The following is a 20,080-nucleotide window of genomic DNA, read 5'->3' as shown; positions in this document are numbered from 1 at the left end:
CCTCCCCGGCATGGTTGACTCGGACCAAGCGGGCTTCGTGCCCGGTAGGCAAACGGTAGATAATACGAAAAGGGTGACACACATTCTCGAGAAGGCTTCCAGGATCCCTGGAGAGAGGATGCTCCTGTCCATAGACGCGGAGAAGGCTTTTGACAGGGTGCACTGGCCCTACCTTGAGAAAGTCCTGAGCAAATTTGGGATGGGGGAGAAGTTCCGTCATCTGATCTTCAATTGCTACCGGTTCCCATCTGCGGTGGTCCGGGTGAACGGCGGCAGCTCTCGACCCTTCCCCATTGAGCGGGGCACGAGACAGGGGTGCCCGCTCTCCCCTTTGCTCTTTGCTTTGTACATGGAGCCATTTGCCCAGAGGGTTAGGCAGAACCCTGACATTATCGGCGTCCAGATGGGTGGGTTTCGTCATGCGATTAGCCTGTACGCGGACGATGTCATTCTGACGCTGGATGACCCGCGGAGATCGCTGCCGGCCTGTGTGGAGGAACTGAACTTATTCGCTGACGTGGCGGGCTTCAAGGTGAACCTGGGTAAGTCAGCCGCCCTAGACATCTCGCTTACTGCTGCCACTAGAGTGGAACTGCAGAGGCTTTACCCTCTGAGCTGGTCCAAGGACCGGATCCCGTACTTGGGGATCCTGTTGGCGCCCTCCCTCCCGGAGATGGTCACGGCCAATTACGCAGCTCTAGGCACGAAAATCAGGGAGGAGCTGGGCCGGTGGGATAAGGGCACGCTGTCGCTACTGGGTAGGGTGGCCGCGGTGAAGATGACCCTCCTGCCTCAGGTGCTTTACCTCTTCAGAGCGTTACCGCTCCATCCCCCTGCGGGGTGGCTTGCGGAGACTCAGACTGCCATTGCACGGTTCGTGTGGCAGGGCCGCAGGCCGAGGATCAAGAGGGGCATCGCTATGCTATCACCGGAATCCGGAGGGCTGGGGATACCGGACTTGCGGAAATATTTTCAGGCCGCTCAGCTCCGATATCTCGTGGAATGGAGCCGGTGGGAGTCTGATAAACACTGGTTGTTCCAGGATCAGGCGGTGGCGGGTAGGACGCTGCAGGAAGTGCCATTCTTGAGGCGAGCCCATCGGCCCCCCAATCTTTACGCGTCTTTGGTAACGCGGGTCCCGCTCCAGACGTGGGACTCGGTGGCTGCCAGATGCGAGCTTACCACCTTCCCCTCACCCTTTACGCCGCTCATTGGCAACCCGGACTTCGGCCCGGGGATGGAACAGGGTGCCTATGAGCGCTGGCGGGTGGCCCGCTGCTGCACTCTGTACCACTTGTACTCCCCTGAGGGAGTTGTCTCCTTCCAGGACTTGAGGAGGGATTATGGCCTCCCCGAAACGGAGCGCATGCGATACATGCAGGCGCGCCACTGGGCATTACAACCCCAAGTGCGCGACGCGGCACACCGGGAAATCACGGAGTATGAGCGTTGGTTAATTACTCGCACGTCGGACGCCAAACTGATCTCAGACCTGTATAAAATGCTGCAGCCCCCCTCATTTCACATTCACAACCCCGGTCGGGAACGATGGGAGCGAGAGCTCGGGCGCGAGCTGAGTCATAAAGAATGGGACCACATCTCCTACCGCGCGCGCCACTTGGCCTACCACACGGGTCTTACAGAGACCTTTACTAAAATCTCGACCTACTGGTACCGCACTCCGGAGAAACTGCACGAGATGGATAGGGCGATACCAGGGACGTGCTGGCGCAACTGTGGCAACACTGGTACACTAACACACATACTATGGGATTGCCCCCTGCTGGCTCCTTACTGGGAAGAGGTCCTGAGCGAGGTGGACAAATGCTTTGGGATAGAACTGCCTAGATTCCCGGCCTATGTCCTGTTGGGGTTGCCGAATGGGTTGATGTATCCCCTTAGGTCTAAGAGGGGTAGACAGATCGCAATTGCGCTGGGATCAGCGGTGCAGAATATTCTCATACACTGGCGCACTACAACACTTCCCTCTGTAGTTGGTTGGCTGCACAGATTATGGCACGTTCTTGGAATGGAGAAGATGTCCTTAGTAGCCCTGGGGGATACTGATACCTTTGAGGAATTGTGGGAGCCCTTTCACAGCCTGTTATGTTCCGAGTTTCGAGAGATCACCTGCCCTAGATATCTTCGGTTGTTGAGGCTGACGCTGCCGCCAAACCCGCCTGCTTGATCGGGTGGGGTCGGTATTGTATAGTAGAGATTCATGGAGACTTCACAGTAGTAGAGACTGTAGATGCTGGCACAGTACAGGGGGTGGGTTGGGGTATGGTAGTTGGGGGTTCAGTTTGGTTAGGTAGGTTTTTGGAGCGGGGTTGTTTCTCCTCCCTTCACCCCCCCCCTTTTTTTTTCTTTTCCTCTCTTCCCTTCCCTTCCCCCCCTTTTTTTTCTTTTCCCCCTTTTTTTTCATTTGTTCTCTCTCTTGTCCCCTCCCTCCTGATTTTCTCTCCTCCCCCCATCCCGCCCCTCCCCTCCCTTTCTCCCCCCGCCCCCACCCCCCCCTCGTTGTCTGTCCGTGCCCACAGGTGCGAAAGCTATGCTCCCGAGTCGGATGGAGCCTCTTGCAAAATTGTAACTGCATTGTTGTATTGGCTGTATGATGCGCATTGGTGCGCGGATCTTGTGGTTCACCTGTTCCCTGCCCCTTTGTGTCCTACCCCACCCTGCTTCAATAAAATACTTTAAACCTAAAGGAAATTAAATACATACGAGAGAGTCGGATGGGGCGAGGGAGAAGGGGAGTGAGGGAGTGGGAGGGAAGCGCTGGCGGCCTGCGGGATAGAATAGGCTCGACCTAAAAATTATGGGGAGAGTGAGGGGAGAAGAAACAGGTGATAGGGGTTCGAGGAAACTGGGACGGAGAGCCTGAGGGGAAAGAAGCAACATGGACGGTGTTTGTGGAAGGGAAAAGAAGCAATATGGATGGCTAAAAAAGCACAGGGATAGTGGTTGAGGGGAGGTAAAAGAAGGAACATAGAGGGGGTGGTCAGAGGGAAATACAGCACCATAGAATTAGTGTATCTGTAACAATGGAATGCTTGAAAGTGTGCTATGAATGCAGTTACAGAAGGCTGGAATACAGAAAAAACAGACTGGGTCACGCAAGAAGGAAATGGGGGATGAGTACATGAAGAAAAATGTTGGAAAATGTAAAAAAAATTGGGTACATAAATGTTTGCTTACCTGAACAACAAAAGTAATGTAAACAATAAAGAAAGAAAATCGAAAGTATAAACTAAACGGGCATTAACAAAACAAGTCGAGCCCTTAAAATATTTGCTATGTAAATCTAAAACAACAAGCATTGGCGCCGCGCGGCTGTAAAAGTAAAGCCGCGCGGTAATAAAATAAACAAGCTCTTAGCATTGCTGTGGGGGGCGGGAGAGCATTGGCGGAGCAGCAGCCTTTGATGTGCGAGCGAGTGGGAGGGAACACCATATGGGGTGGGATTGAGAAGTGAGGCCAAGCACGCGCTGGGGAAGCGTCGTGCTTGAGTACCTCACATGCATTGGGGACAATACTCGCTGGTTTCAAGAGTTTGTTTTGCCTACTATACTCTTGCAGAACAACGCATGCGCGTTGGTTCAGCGAGACCTAAAAACGAATATACAATGTCCTGAGATAGGTTAGGGAATAATTATATATGGTGTACAAGGTCTTCCCGTATATGATTGTTTTTAGTGTCTTTTTCTGTGCCTTCTATATTCTCCAGTCCAAGGGTTAGTATCGTACCGACCGTGGTATCCTCATAAAGCTAGTGATTTTCTCTTTACTTCCCTTGTTGTTATATCTTGGTCACCTCTATGTCAAGGATTTGGTGACGAACTGTCTTGCCTATGGCAGGAACTTACTCATTAGAAAGATCTTAGTTTCCTTCTTGAATGTTGCTGTGTTTTGAATTTTTCTAATATTCGGGGGAAGTGAGTTCCAGATTCTGGGGGCCGCTCCTGAGAACGCTCTATCATAGGTTTTTTTCTTCCTGTAGATGGGTGGTCTCAGCACCAGTTCCTTGGCACTCTCGGCTACTCCATTTCGTCCAGATATTTCAATTTTTTTGGGGCAAGGTATCTAGGTGTATTGTAATGAAGCGCTTTGTGGGTAATACATGCCATTTTTAGCTGAATTCTGGCTTTGTAGGGTAGCCAGTTTAATGCTTTCAGGTGCGGGGAGATATGGTCGAATTTCCTCGTTCCTGTGATAAGTCTTGCCGCTGCATTGAGGCATGCTTTTAATGGTGCCGTGGAAATTTTTGGTAGACCTGCTAACGTTGTACATCCATATTCAATCCTCAAAATAACCAGTGATCTTACTGCGAGTTTTAGATCCGTCTCGGTTAAAAATGGTTTCATTTTTCTTAAGTAGTTCAGATGAAAACGGGCGCTTTTAGCCATTGATTTGATGTGGGCTTTCATGTCTAGGTTCTCATCCAGTGTGATTCCTAGTGATTTCGCTGAGTCAACTAGAGTGGGGGTGCAGTTTAACGCCGTAATCATTTTGGACCATTCCTTCACTTCTGAGTGATTCTTTTGTGGTGAGATTAGTAGGAATTCTGTCTTATGTGCATTTAGCTTCAGATGATTGATATTTAACCATTTTAGCATCATTTTTAGGACCTCATTCATTAAGTTGATGTCTTCCAGGGACGCGATCTTGATGTATATCTGCGTGTCATCTGCGTACATGTGGTAAGATATTTTGGAATGTCAGAGAATTTCTGTAAGGGGTTTGATATACAAGTTAAACAGTGATGGAGATAATGAAGATCCTTGAGGGCCTCCAATTGCGTTAGGGCATGAAGGTGAGAGTGATTGGTTGACCAGGAATCTTTGCGTTCTATTCTGTAGGAAGGATTCAAACTAATTCAGCACCTTACCATATATTCCCATCCTGTCATGGAGCCTGTTCAGTCATTTTTCATGATTTACCGTATCAAATTCAGATGACAGGTCTAGGAGGATAAGCAGACAAGTTTGATTGTGATCTAGTGCCTGAAGTGCATCATCGAAAATGTGTAAGATTGCCTTTTCCGTGCTGTGTCCTGTTCTGAATCCCGATTAGCAGTCATCCAATAGTGAGAAATTGTCGATGTGTTTGCTCAGCTGATTTTGCACACATTTCTCTATTAGTTTGGCAAGAAGAGGGATGTTGGTCACTGGGCGATAGTTATTTGAATCTGCTGGGTCCACTGTATGTTTTTTGATGATGAGGACCTGTTTTTAGGCATTCTGGAAGGTTCCCCTGGGATAGAGAGGCGTTTATAATTTCTGTCCATATTGGAATCACGACATGGCAGATTTATTTCAGGAATTTTGATGGTAGTGGGCCGTTATAGTGATTGTTAGGTTTGATGTCTGATAGGGTTTTGGCAACGTTATTCTGGTCCAATAGTTTGAAGATGTCCCATTGTGCCTTGTTTTTTTTCAAATTATCCACACTTTTCGAAGTGGTACTGTACAATGATGGTGTATGGTAGTTAAGGTTGTCTGATGCATTTCTGAGTTCTCTTTCCAGCGTGTTGGCTTTGTCGGTGAAAAAGGTTGAGAATTCTTCGCAACGTAGTTGCGTTTTTGTGACTTCTTGGGCAGATTTGGCCTGCTTATTTAAATGTTGTTTTATGATCTCAAATACTTTCCGTGGTCTGTTTTTGGTGTTATCCAGTTCTGATCTAATAAATTCCTTTTTGGAGTTGAGGATCTTTTTGTTGTATTTGTTTCTGATTTTTCTGAGGGATTTCAGTTCAGGGGAATATGGGTGTTGTCTCCATTTTCTTTCCGCAAGTCTGTTTCTGCCTGTCTTCATTCAATGTCCCATTGAACTATGGGTTTTTAACCTTCTCTGTAACTCTTTTCAGTTTTAGCGGTATGGTGGCGTTGACTATATTCGTTACTGAAGTAGTGTAGTGGTTCGTTAGATCATTCACATTCTGCAAGTTGTAAGGTAGATTCAGGTCTTTCTTGCAGCTTTCAATTAGTAGTTCCATATTTGAGTCTCTGGTATCTCGCATCCATCTTTTGATTTTAATAGGTTGTGTGGTCTTTATCTTCTTCCATGTGGGTATCAGGAAGGTTATGGCATGGCTATCTGACCAGTCGCACGGTTCTATTGAGAGGACTGAGGTATTATAATTTTTTTTAATTATCCAGTCCAACGTGGCTCCTTTTGAGTGTGTTGGTTGTGTGCATGCTTGGGAAGGTTTAGTTCAGATAAAAAGTCTTTAGGAGCGTTGACCTGTTTGTCGTTGTTGTCGTTCCAGTGTAGATTAAAATCCCCTAAAAATATGTTATTAGCGTCAGTGTTAGCGTTAGCCGTGATGATCTCCATTAACTGGTCTATGAAGGATATATTATTACCTGGTGGGTGATAAAGGGCATGCAGGTTGCATCTTTGATTGTTAGCGGATCTTATATTGAGACCTAGGTATTCGCATGATTCTAGAGGGTCGGATTGTATTTGGCCAACTTCTAAGTCCGATCGGTGAATGCAGGCTATACCGCCCCCTGTCTTTTTTTGCCTATCAAGTCTCACAATATTATAATGAGGGGGCACCAGAAGATCCATGACTGGGGACGAGGATTCTGATGGCCATGTTTCAGTAAGGATTGTTATGTCTATTTCCTGGTTAATGATGATATCGGCCATGTCAGAAGCATGTTTAGCTGCCGAACGACAGTTGAGCAGTAGGCATTTCAGTGTTTTCTCTGTTCTACTTGGGTTCAGATTTTGCGAGTCGGTGATTAGCTGGACTTGTTGTAGGTTGTTGAGATTGGGTTTCCTCTCATTCAGTCTGGATATTGGTTGGCATCTATCGGGACTGTTTTGAGTTCCTCCCCTCTACTGCTGTCAGTAGGCTCATATTCCCGGAGTAGGGATAGGGTTTCTTATTCTGTTAAATATTTCTGATTCCGATCAGGTCGATTTTGTCTATTTGATAAGATACATGCAACCCACATTTTACTCCAAAAGTGAAATGTTTATAGAATTCCATTAATAATGTGCAATTTTATTTATTTATTTATTTTTTACATTTGTAATGCGCGCAGATACCCACAAAGGGTTTCCCGGCGCCAGGACTAAGAACCAAACAGCACAGAAAGCAAGACGGACAGAGACCAAATTATTTATTGAAAAGCCAGGTTTTAACGCTTTTCTTAAAGCTGGCACAGTTTTCCTCCTTTCGTATAACTGGGGGAAGGGAGTTCCAGAGGCAATTTTGCACACCCTAATAATGTCTGTGCCTTATTCAGGAGAGAGTCTTAGTTTTTCTCAGCCTATCTTCATGCAAGATTGAGTATATGTCCAATAACTAACCAATATTAGCATCTAGGACATGAGGAGAATGCTTTGAAGGGACTATCCTCAAAGTAGAATGTGACTTTGCCAGCTTCACTATGCTTAGTCCTTCAATTAACACCTTTAAACAACAGTTTCTAAGCACTCCACATAGCATCATGTCTTTCATGCAGTACTAAAGCCGAGACCTAGAATTAATCTTACTAGGTAGTACAGTGACCGTGGGTGCTGATTTTAATGCCCAATGTACGCAATGTTGAAAAATCCATGATCTCTTAAATTCGTACAGAAACATTTTAAAGCAAAAAATTAAAAAAAAATCCTTTGTGATGTTTTACTTGCAAGAATTCGTTTTTTATTTCACGTGACACCTATAGTCGTATAAGAGCGATCTCTCATGCCTAAACTACACCTTGATGTATGCATACAAAATGCAGCCTTGTGGCTGACATCAAATATCCCTGGTATACGTTTGCACAGTATTGTTTAGGTTAGATGCTTAAAGTCCTCATGTGAAAAGTCTACATGTATGGAAGATTTGATGCAATCATAAGTTTGTGGTTAGAACAGGATTGTGGTCGATTCTGGGTGGGCAGCTCTGTAGAAGTAGATGAACACTTTTTCGGGTAGTACTCCCATATCTCTTGCAGATAATTCCCCTTCCTAGAATTATACACGTACGTGCTCTGATTGAAAGTAGGATTATGTGGGTAAGGGGAGACAACGTTTGTTTAAGCGTAACTGTATTTTATTTACGTGTGCCTAATTTTTCAACAGTTGAAAAAAATCCATTTGTAAATTCCATAAATTGGTTTACTCAAAGAAATTTACGTTTGTATTGTTTTTCTCTAAATTTTTGTGTATTACTGAAAAGTTGAGAATCTGATGTGGAAGTAGCAGTATCTCGCCCGGGGTAGAATTCCAACTTGTTAGCTCGAAGATTTTTTTTACCTCTCCTGTATTAGTCGGTAAAAAAATTGCCAATACTGGTCTGAAAAGTAAAAGATGGTCTGATTTACCCAAACTTTTTTTTTCCTTTTCATCTACAGAGCAATGACGAGGAGGCGGCAGTACGGAGAAGTGGCCAACCTCCTTCAAGGCGTAGTGAATGTGCTGGAACACTTTCAGAAGTACATGGGTATCCCTCAAATCAGACAACTGTCTGAGAGGTAAATAAAGCCTCTGTCAATAGCACATAAGGCGCTGGAATTGACTGGTTTGGCATGAGGTAGTCTGCACCTTTGACCTCCATGGCAACATTGCACATCTTATCCAGAACAGTGTAGTGGTTGCCTGGCAGCTTGTTGTGGATCAAGAGATGACTGAATTCTACAACCCAGTGGGCTACATTTGCTGTCCCTTCCTTTCTTGAATATCTGAAAAACGAGTATTTTTGTGGAGAGGGAAGTGTCCCTCAAAGTCTGGAGTTATATCTGCAGACTTGACCTAAGGGGGCATGTACCTGCTGGTAGTCAGCATAAGAAAGAATGCATGCCAGCTTTAGCAATTACCTTTCACACTAAGTAGGTCAGGCCTACTAGCATTGCTATAACATTTCATAATAAATAGATCAAACCTCTGAAATGTGGCATGACTTCTCCCAATGAACTGAAAAAGCCTTTACCATTTGCCTGACATCTTACCCAACATTCACCTATTTAAGCGCTTATAAACTGGCAACCATCATGCATACAATTATAAAATTATAAATATGTAGAAAAATACACCAAAACAAAATAGAATCCCACTCAACAGAGTGTAAAAGAATCCTCAGTGTTAACACCCAAGGGTCTGTGTGAATGGCAAGCCAGTTTCGAAATCCTTGCCTAATATGGGAATCTGTGAGATTACATGTAACAAAATACTTATTGCTCGGCTTTAATATAGAGTTTGCTTTTCACAATAGTTAAGTTTCACCATCAAACCTATGGAATCTGGCATTACCTTTACCAATGAACTGACAAAGCCTATAGACTTTACCTTTGGTTGCCACCATAAACAACACAGGTCTCTTCAAGGTGGTATCAACCTATTGTTAAGGGCCTACCAGCTTTGGAAAATACTTTTCACAAAAAATAAGCCAAGCTTACTACTTTGTCATAACTTTTCATAATAAGCAGATCAGGCCTATGGCACTGGACATAACGTTTCCCAGTGCACAATCAGGCCATGGCTTGTAACCTTAACTAACTCAAGCATCCTGTTCTTTTTTGTTTTTAAGCCATCTTTACTGGCATTTTTGATAAACATATCCCATATCAATGTTGAGCACCAATGATATGCCTCTTACTTACACTATAGGGCTATTGCAAAGAACATTAATTATGCAGGGTGAACTTCTGGTGCATTACAAGCAATATGGGCTCCAATTTAAAAGAGAGAAGCTTCTCTTTACGTCCTTGTTGATTTTGGTGTATTTGCCTTGAGCTTTCGCTTTTTCTGCTCATGTTCAGATGGTGTTGTTTTCTTTTCTCTTTTGGATTTTGCAGAGTCTTAGTGACGATGCATTCTTTATGCTGATGTTTCTTGGGACCCAGTACCTCTAGAAAAGTTGATGTCACTGTCGCTTTGATCTTCTCCCACCGACTTTCTACTGGGTGTCTGTTGTCCTCTGGTTCTTGCAGGACTTGAAACTTGTTACTGAAGGTGACTGAGTATTCACTCCTATTCTGTGCATGTTTGAGGAAGGTGGTGTTTTATTGCTGGCGTTAGTTTGTCAGTTCCATGCATGCTTTTTTCAGCTTTAGCCTGGCCACAAAATGTTGACTATGTGACGTAACGACTTCTCCTCTCACATCCATTCCTCTCACAACCAGCAAGGTCCTCCTGAAATTCTTGACAATGCAGACATGGTCGATCTGGTTCTCTGTTACATGGTCTGGTGATACCCATGTTGCCTTGTGTATTCTTTTGTGTGGAAATACCACCAAACTGTTCAGGACACAGAGATCTGCAAACCTTTAACTATCCTCGTTCATGTCACCAAGGCCATGGTTGCCCAGGACTTCTTTGTACCGAGTGTTGTTGCTTCTAGTCTTGGCATTGAGGTCCCCCTCAATGCCAAGACTGTTGTTGTTTCTCTCAAAGTATTTCTCCCGAATGGACTGGAGACTGATGTAAAACTGTTATTTTTCCTCTTTGCTGTCATTTGTAAGTGCATATCCCTGGATAATATTCTTTTTGATCCTCTTTTTCTTTGTGCGGAAGGTTGCTGTGATGATTCTGGGACCGTGGTCTTTCCTTTCAATCAGAGCCTAGTTGGCTGCTGACTTTAACATCAGTGTTAGATCCTTAGTGTTTTCTTCCTCATGTCCAGAATACAGCAGCATTCCTCCTTGAGCCAGTCTTTTCTGTCCAGACTGTGTCCATCTGGTCTCGCTGATGCCTAGCAGGACAAGGATGTATTTTTTTCATCTTTGCTGCCACTTGGGCTGTCTTGCCTGTCCCGTAGATAGTCCTCTCGTTCCATGACCGAATGGTGATGTCTTTTGTCGAGAGCAGGTGGATTGGCTTTGTAGCTTCCAGAGATCTCTGGCATTCACCACAAGGTGGTATAGCTCTCCATGAAGGAGATTCCTCTCTCACCAAGGCCAGGATGTATTTTAATTTACGTTTCTGCAGCTAGGATTTTTTACATGGTGGAGTTGCAAGCCTCACACATCACCCTCCTCCTTTCGCAGCTGGACTTGGGGCTGGGCTAGACATCAACAGACTGGAAAGTACTCAAAGAAGATTCTGCATTTGATAGATGCTACAATACTGTGTAAAAGAGAAGGTTTGCTTTTGTCCTTGAATGCTGAAAGGCATTTGACTAGACCTTTCTAAAGGTCATGCTACATAAATTTGTTTTGTGTACACAATCTAATCAACGTACAACATATGCTAAGTAATAAACACACAACAATATACCCAGGTCTGAAAATGTAGATTCAACTATTAGAGTACAGCTGACAGTCCGTGTTTCTGACAAATAAGAAAAATAATATTTTTCAAGATCGAAAACCCTCACCCACTATAAGGTGGCATGCTTCATCACACAGTTTTGCCTCACACCACAGCAATAGTTGTGGCTTGGTCTACAACTCATAAAATAGGAGGAGATCTTTGAGGTTTATTGTCTTATCCCTCTGTAATAGGAATGTGTGGGTGAGATAAGCAGAGTGTAAAAGTGTGAAATAAAGTGAATTTAAAACTGACACCTAATCAGACTTTAACCTTTATTCTTAACTGTTGGGGGCAGGATTGAAAACAAGTAGAGTGATGCAGGGGAAAATATATATATTGCACATTTGCACCTCATAGTGATTGATTTGTCCTGATGAATGCCCCTACATGCCTTTAGGGCAGAAACATGTTGACCCAGAAGACATAGCCAGGGAGAGAGAGATATATATATATGTGTGTGTGTGTGCGTGTGTGTGTGTGTGTGTGTGTGTATATATATATGTGTATATATGTGTATATATGTATATATATATATATACATATATATACATATGTGTGTGTGTGTGTGTGTGTGTATATACATATATGTATATATATGCAATGGTGTTTAAGGTAATAGAATATATTGATACAAACGGTGGTCACCAAAGAGTAAAGGAAATCCACCTCTCAGATACTTGTAGAAAAAACAATAATTGGTCAGAACATCATGCAGTCAGCCAAACTCAATAGCAAGCCAAAAACATGTACCTAAACAATGTACACCTCTGGGCAGTGCACCCCACAAACATAGTGAAAAGCATGCTTCTCACTTGTGCATGGTCACCAATATATGAAACCATGGATAACTACATTCCTAAAGTCAAACCTCACCTGCAATGGTTGAGCTTTGTTTCCTCTAGATGTTGAGCCTAGGAAGCAACTCAGGGCTCAAGCTAGAAAACATGCGCTAAACAAGAAATCTATATTATCAGTTTCAAATACTTATGGACTCAATGAAATCAAATATGTGATAGTGATCAAAAGACTAAATTACCCACAAGACAGTTAGTCGTCAGCCTAATATGAAACAAAGGGATCGCCAATGAAAACAAGCATTTGCAATGCAATAGGTCTTGCATTTGCTAGAGTTTGAGCTATTTTTATTGAAAATGACATTGCCTTTTATTTATGTTTTAGTTTTTGAAACATAAATAAAAGCCATTGTCATTTACAATGCCAATAGGTCAGACTTGCGTTAATGCGAAACCTATTGCATTGCAAATTCTTGTTACCGAAAAGCCCTTTCTACAGCGCATACTGGCTCTTTTAACGTTACTCACAAAAACAAACAAGTGCAGGTAAAGCACGATGGCTTCGTGTTACGAACAGCACAATGCTCCAGCACTGGAATTATAATCAACATAGTGACAGAGCTTAAATCCCAATGGCAGGAGTCAGGAGGCCCCACAAGGAACATATTAACCTGTAATAATGTGCTAGAATCTGTTGGAGGAATATGGTTAAAGACCAGTGTGCACACTGATGAGAGGCATGTGAGTCTAGGACAGTGTCTCCTATGAATGAACAGTTAGGATCCTGAGTAACAGTCTCTTAATCATACAGTTTTGCCATCCTGACCAGTCCTGTTATCATCAGCACTATTCTTATTGTTGTCATCGGCACTAGTCTCGTTGTCATCAGCACTAATCTCATTGTTATCATCAGCGCTATTTTCGTTGCTGTCATTAGTGTTGTCATCAACACTAGTCTCATTGTTGTCATCAGCGCTATTCTCACTGTTCTCGCTAGCACTAGTCCCACTGTTACTATCAGAGTTATAGTCATTGTTATCAGTGCTATTCTCATTGTTGTCATGAGCACTAGTCCCATTCTTATCATCAGAGCTATTTTCATTGTTATCATGGGCAATAGTCCCATTGGTATCATCAACGCTATTCTCACTGTTGGCATCGGCACTAGACCCATTGTTATCATCAGTGCTATTCTTATTGTTGGCATCGGCACTAGTCCCATTGTTATCATCAGTGTTATTCTCATTGTTGTCAGGAGCACTAGTCCAATTGGTATCATCAGCGCTATGCTCATTGTTGTCATGGGTATTAGTCCCATGGTTATAAGTGCTATTCTCATTGTTGTCATGGGCACCAGTCCCATTGTTATCCTCAGTTCTATTCTCATTGTTGGCATCGGCACTAGTCCCATTGTTATCATCAGTGCTATTCTCATTGTTGGCATCAGTACCAGTCCCATTGTTATCATCAGTGCTATTCTCATTGTTGTCAGGAGCACTAGTCCAATTGGTATCATCAGCGCTATGCTCATTGTTGTCATGGGTACTAGTCCCATGGTTATAAGTGCTATTCTCATTGTTGTCATGGGCACTAGTCCCATTGTTATCCTCAGTTCTATTCTCATTGTTGGTATTGGCACTAGTCCTATTATTATCATCAGTGCTATTCTCATTGTTTGCATTAACACTAGTTCCACATTTTTCAACAGTGCTATTTTCATTGTTCGCATCCTCACTAGTCCCATTGGTATCATCAGCGCTATTCTCATTGTTGTCATGGGCACTAGTCCCATTGGTATCATAAGTGCTATTCTCATTGTTGGCATCGGCACAAGTCCCATTGGTATCATCAGAGCTATTCTCATTGTTGCCATGGGCACTAGTCCCATGGTTATCAGTGCTATTCTCGTTCCTGTCATGAGCAATAGTCCCTTTGTTATCATCAGTGCTATTCTCATTGTTGGCATCGACACAAGTCCCATTGTGATCATCAGCGCTATCCTCATTGTTGTCAGGAGCACTAGTCCCATTGGTATCATCAGCGCTGTTTTCATTGGTGTCATGGGCACTAGTCCCATGGTTATCAGTTCTATTCTCATTGTTGGCATGGGCACTAGTCCCATTGTTATCATCAGTGCTATTCTTATTGTTGGCACCGGCACTAGTCCCATTGTTATCATCAGTACTATTCTCATTGTTGGCATCGTCACTAGTCCCATTGTTATCATCAGTGCTATTCTCATTGTTGGCATCTGCATTAGTCCCGTTGTTATCATCAGTGTTTTTCCCATTGTTGGCATCAGCACTAGTCCCACTGGTATAGTCAGCGCTATTCTCATTGTTGTCATGGTCACTAGTCCCATGGTTATCAGTGCTATTCTCATTGTTTGCATCGGCACTAGCCCCATTGTTATCATCAGTGCTATTCTCATTGTTGCCATCAGCACTAGTGCCATTGGTATTATCAGCGCTATTCTCATTGTTGTCATGGGCACTAGTTCCATTGTTATCAGTGCTATTCTCATTGTTGGCATCTGCACTAGTCTCATTGTTATCATCAGTGCTATTCTCATAGTTGGCATCTGCACTAGTCCCATTGTTATCATCTGTGCTATTTTCATTGTTGTCAGGAGCGCTAGCCCTTTATTATCATCAGAGCTATTCTCATTGTTAGCATCGGCACTAGTCCCATTGTTATCATCAGGTCTATTCTCATTGTTGACATCAGCACTAGTCCCATTGGTATCATCAGCGCTATTCTCATTGTTGGCCTTGGCACTAGTCCCATTGGTATCATCAGCGCTATTCTCATTGTTGGCCTTGGCACTAGTCCCATTGGTATCATCAGCACTATTCTCATTGTTGGCATGGGCACTAGTCCCATGGTTATCAGTGCTATTCTCATTTTTGGCATGGGCACTAGTCCCATTGTTATCATCTATGCTATCCCCATTGTTGGCATGGGCACTAGTCCAATGGTTATCAGTGCTATTCTAATTTTTTGCATGGGCACTAGTACCTTTGTTATCATCAGTGCTATTCTCATTGTTGGCATCTGCACTAGTCCTATTGTTATCATCTGTGCTATTCTCATTGTTGTCAGGAGCGCTAGTCCTTTATTATTATCATCAGAGCGATTCTCATTGTAAGCATCGGCACTAGTCCCATTGTTATCATCAGGTCTATTCTCATTGTTGGCATCAGCACTAGTCCCATTGGTATCATCAGCGCTATTCTCATTGTTGGCATGGGCACTAGTCCCATTGGTATCATCAGCGCTATTCTCATTGTTGGCATGGGCACTAGTCCCATGGTTATCAGTGCTATTCTCATTTTTGGCATCGGCACTAGTCCCATTGTTATCATCAGTACTATTCTCATTGTTGGCTTCGGCACTAGTCCCATTGTTTTCATCAGTGCTATTCTCATTGTTGGCATCGGCACTAGTCCCATTGTTATCATCAGTGCTATTCTCATTGTTGGCATTGGCACTAGTCCCATTGTTATCATCAATTCCGTTCTTATTGTTGTCAGGAGCACTAGTCCCATTGGTATCCTCAGGGCTATTTTAATTGTCTTCAGCACTAGTCCCATTGCTGTCATCAAGGCTACTCTCGTTCACTTAGAACAGGTCTTGAAAACACTGAAACGTGGTGCCTGTTGCGGTTTCTGTTGTCTTCCTGCAGATTTTGAAAAGCCCTTGCTGTTGACTTTACTTAAAGAGCAGATCTGCCTTCCGAAGAATCGGACACAGTCTGGGGATCTGCTACAGGTGATTCTGGAAGGAAGTGAGGCACTGACCAAAGCAACCTCCATGGGGCTGACCAAAGCAACCTCCATGGGTGACAATGTATGTGCTGTGAAGCTTAACTATTTCACCGTCTGCCAACCACATACAAATACGTAGACTTTGTTTTATAAATATCGCTATCCTGGGAGGTGTGAAAGTGACGCCAAACAAAACGAGGCTTCTTTCATTTAGTTGCTTCCCTGAGAAATGGATCCAAAAAAAAAAAACAAGCCTGCGAGTGCTGTGCGGGCACGCGCCACTGCGAGCCCTGTGGTTTTAATTACTACGCTCGTGTCTGGGCACGATATTTGAAACCACTTGACGGCCGGTGCGCGTAATAGACACCAATAGGCCATGGGTAGAGCAATGCGCCCGCCTTTGTTCTATTGCGTGCTCTCTTGGTAAAAAACAAGCCCAATAGCATGCTATAAAAGGAAAAGCACACGCTTGTGCTATTCCTAGGTCACTTCTGAAACCCCCTTTTTACCTACTAAATGTTTCGCACTTCGCAACAGTGCTGCTCACTGCAACGCTAGGCGTGAAACCTAAAAACAACTTCTTTCATTTTTTACATGTAACTTTGTGGTAATGTACCTGGTGCCTTTACCAATTATGTGGCACAATATGGTCCATTTCTTATGATAAACCCTCAATGATCAGTAATTCAACCAACAGAGCTAAGTGCCAGAACGCTTGTTAGTCAAAATTTACAATAGAAAATCTGCAGAAAATAGGCAGTTCTATCACTCATCCGCTATCATAGTAAGCGTGGCTATAGCATGCCGGGTTCGAGGACAGAGCGGCCCTAAGCAATTATCTTATTTAATGGCAGTCAAGATGGCCTGGGAGCATGCTTGTCAATCAAACGTGCCATGGCATAAAGCCGAGAACCACTCTTTATCATAGTGAGTGCAATAAGAAAGTCCACTTGTCAAAGTTCTTCCTTTCATCAGTGCTTGCACAACTGGGTAGTCTTTCAAAAATACAAAAGCAATTCGTACAAAAAAGAATATGTGTTCAAATATTAGCCCACAATACAGGGCAATATTATCTAATGATACCTAAGGAAACAGTTGAGAACTGTAGGCCAGAAGATATATCAGACCACAAGAATGAATACATCCGTCCAGATCTGCAAGTGGCAATAAAATATATGTCCAAAAGTCTTATATTAAAGTTCAAAAACCACAATTGTAATATACAGAAAACTGTCGGGTCTCAAGCATAACTATCCTAATAACTATCCTAATATGGAAAATATCTTCATGTTTATGACAAAAATGTAACAGCAAAAATTGGTAGCCCAGTAGTCCATGGTGGTCCAAGGGATGTCTTCATTAAGATCACAAGCATGTCTCCTCTGTCTAAACACCCAGCATTGCTCTTCTACAAATAAAAAGTGTGTCACATCCTGGACATTAGCAGGTATTGTGGTTTTATCCATTGTAGTCCTACATAGATTATCCACTGTGTGCCCAGTCTGTAGGTAGTGTGCTGGCATTTTTGTCAAACTAGATTTGCATCAAATGGTGGTGTGGGGTTCCATAATGCATACGATGATCATCCTAGTTGTTATGCCTACATAATGGCGGGCACAGGAGCATTCAATCATATTAATACGTTTATCGCTATTACAGTTGATTTGTTATCGAAACTCCCAAGGACTATTCAGTCCTAGGTCAAGGTGTGTATTATGCTGTGTATAGCGGAAAAACCTGAGAAGCTCCTGATTAGATGCTCATGAGTATAAAGGTCTTGTGTGTACTACCTTGTCTCCCAAGTTCTGACTGTGTTTAGCTTCAATCAGGGGTTGTTGAAATATCAAAGTATATGCCAGTTAATACGTATCACTTGTTTGGTAGTTGTAGAAAGACTGCAAAATGTACTAACACATATTGGTATGTCTGTGATGGTTTTTGGCCTAGTTTCTAATAAAGCAGCACACTTGTTATTCGTAGCTTGTTTTGCTGCTAATCTCAGCAACCGCTCGGGATAATCCCTTTGTACCGATTGAGAGGGCAGGCCATGTGCATTTTCCTTGAATCTAGACACTTGCGAGCAATTGCGCTTGTTACGAAGAAACTGTCCAGCAGGCAGATTGTCTGTTAAGGCTTTTGGGTGGAAACTTTTATAAGACAGTAGAGCTTCACGCTTCATAGGTTTTCTATACAATTTCATATCTAAGATTCTGTCCACAGGACATATCAGGAGGTCCAGGAAAGTTAACTTATTCTTGCTATATTCACAAATCGATTTCTGAAGTAGAGCCAAAACTTGAATTCTAAGATGGTATTGACTTCGTCTCTCCAAATAACCAGTATGCCATCAATATATTGTTTCCATAATTTAATATGGAGACAAAATGGATTTTCATCTGAATAATTGTTGGTGGTCTCAAAAGTGTGCATATAGAGATTCGACAGACTTGGGGCAAATGTACTGCCCCTTGACGTTCCGGATACCTATAGATATAGCCTTTCTTCAAAGTGGAAAAAATTCTCCTTCATAGCCAGTTTGGCACATTCCATAATGAAGGACACTGCTGCAATGTAATCATGAGATTTATTAAGCAGCAGTGATTGTACAATGTCTATTCCTTTTGAATACAGATGTAGTGAGATTCCACAAACTAGGTAGTCTGTGGTGATGTCAAAAGGCAGATTCTCTAGATTTTTCAAAGTAGCTTTCGTGTCTTGAAGATACAAAGGCATAGTGCATACTAAAGGTCTAACTAAACTGCACCCACATTATCCACTGGGTAATGATTGTTCCCTAATTTATTTATTTAGAAAGTATTCTAAGCGCGAACATGACCACCTTAGGGTATCTGAGTGCTTTACAGTTTATGCATCAAGATGGATACAAGTAATCAAAACTTAATTAACAAAGCAAAAAATTCATAGTCTTGTAAAGCCAGGCATTCTTGTGACCCTGGCAGCTGGACCACAAATCTGCGACTGTGACCTCAATATCCAATGGAATATCCAGTCTGAGGAAGAAATTTCTTCCATCAAGAGCACTTTGACTTCCTTTTTGAAGAGGACAGGGGAAGGATTCACCCTGACTTCGAGGAGGAAGGAGTTCCAAATCCTCGGTGCCCTACCTCAAAAGGCTACATTGTAGGTTTTTCTTTTCTTGAATTTTTGTGTTTTGAGCAAAAGGGTGCTGGTGCTCTGGAGGCTCTCGAGCCATATGAGAGCTCCAGTTTCAGAGCGAGATACAGCGCTGTATTTAAGTGAATGGCTTTGTGTGCCATGCATGCAATTTTTAACTGTATCCAAGCTTCATATGGAAGCCAGTTCAGGGACAAAAGGTCTGGAGAAATATGGTTGCATTTTTTAGTGCCGTTTCCGAGTCTAGCAGCTGAGTTGAGGGCAACCCTAAGAGGGGCCGTCTTCACTCTAGGCAGGCCGCAGAGGGTTGCACTACAATAGTCCAGCTTTGAGATCACTAAGGCTTGCACTGCATCCTTTAGGTCATGAACAGGGAGATAAGATTTGAGTTTCCTAAGGATGCTGAGTTGGAAGTTCGCTCCTTTGGTGAGGGAACTGATGTACTTTTGCATGTTCAGACTTTTGTCTAGCATAATTTCCAGAGAGGTAGCGGAATCGACAAGGTGCTGCTTACAGTTAAGAACAGTAAGCTGATTCAATCATTGTTCCATGCCCGGAGATTGCTTGTGTGGTGCGATTAGGAGGAATTCCGTTTTTGAAGCAGTTAATTTCAACTGCTTAGGTTTCAGCCAGCTTTGAGCTTCCAGTAGGACTGAGTAGAGGGACCAAATGTTCTCAGGGGAGGCGATCTTCAGGTATAATTGGGCATTATCTGCTTACATGTGATAGTGAATTCTGGATGATTTCAGAATTTCAGTCAGAGGCTCAATGAACAGGTTGAAGAGCATGGGTGAGAGCGCTGGACTCTGTGGAACTCCCAGCATGAACTGCGAAGGATGAGAGAGGGACTGGTTCAACTTGAAACTTTGGGATCTGTTATGAAGGAATGAGAAGAACCAGGCCCAGACAACCCCATCCTGTGTTCCATGAGGTCAATTAGGTTATCATCTTTGACAGTATCAAATGCGGACGAAAGGTCGAGACGAATCAGTAGGCAAGATTTCTTTTGTTCCAACATTCTTAGCGCATCATGGACAATGTGAGATAGCGCAGATTCTGAACTATGCCCCGGGCGGAAACCAGATTGGCATTGGTCCAGGAGTTGGAAATGATCAATGGAGTTATAGAGTTGGG

The 20,080-nt window shown here is 43.3% G+C and overlaps 1 protein-coding gene across 1 annotated transcript in view; it reads left to right on the top strand.

Annotated features, from left to right (window-relative positions):
* VPS53 (VPS53 subunit of GARP complex) overlaps positions 1–20,080 on the top strand; it is a 947,455-nt gene that overhangs the window by 333,924 nt on the left and 593,451 nt on the right. Inside the window, exon 7 of the mRNA XM_086954994.1 lies at positions 8,355–8,474. Within this exon, the coding sequence (XP_086811120.1) occupies positions 8,355–8,474 (120 nt within the window). The remainder of the gene's footprint in view (positions 1–8,354; positions 8,475–20,080) is intronic.

Source organism: Lissotriton vulgaris, chromosome 2_1 (assembly GCF_964263255.1).
Source record: "Lissotriton vulgaris chromosome 2_1, aLisVul1.2, whole genome shotgun sequence".
NCBI classification, from domain to species: domain Eukaryota; kingdom Metazoa; phylum Chordata; class Amphibia; order Caudata; family Salamandridae; genus Lissotriton; species Lissotriton vulgaris.
This window is presented reverse-complemented; position numbering and strand designations above follow the sequence as displayed.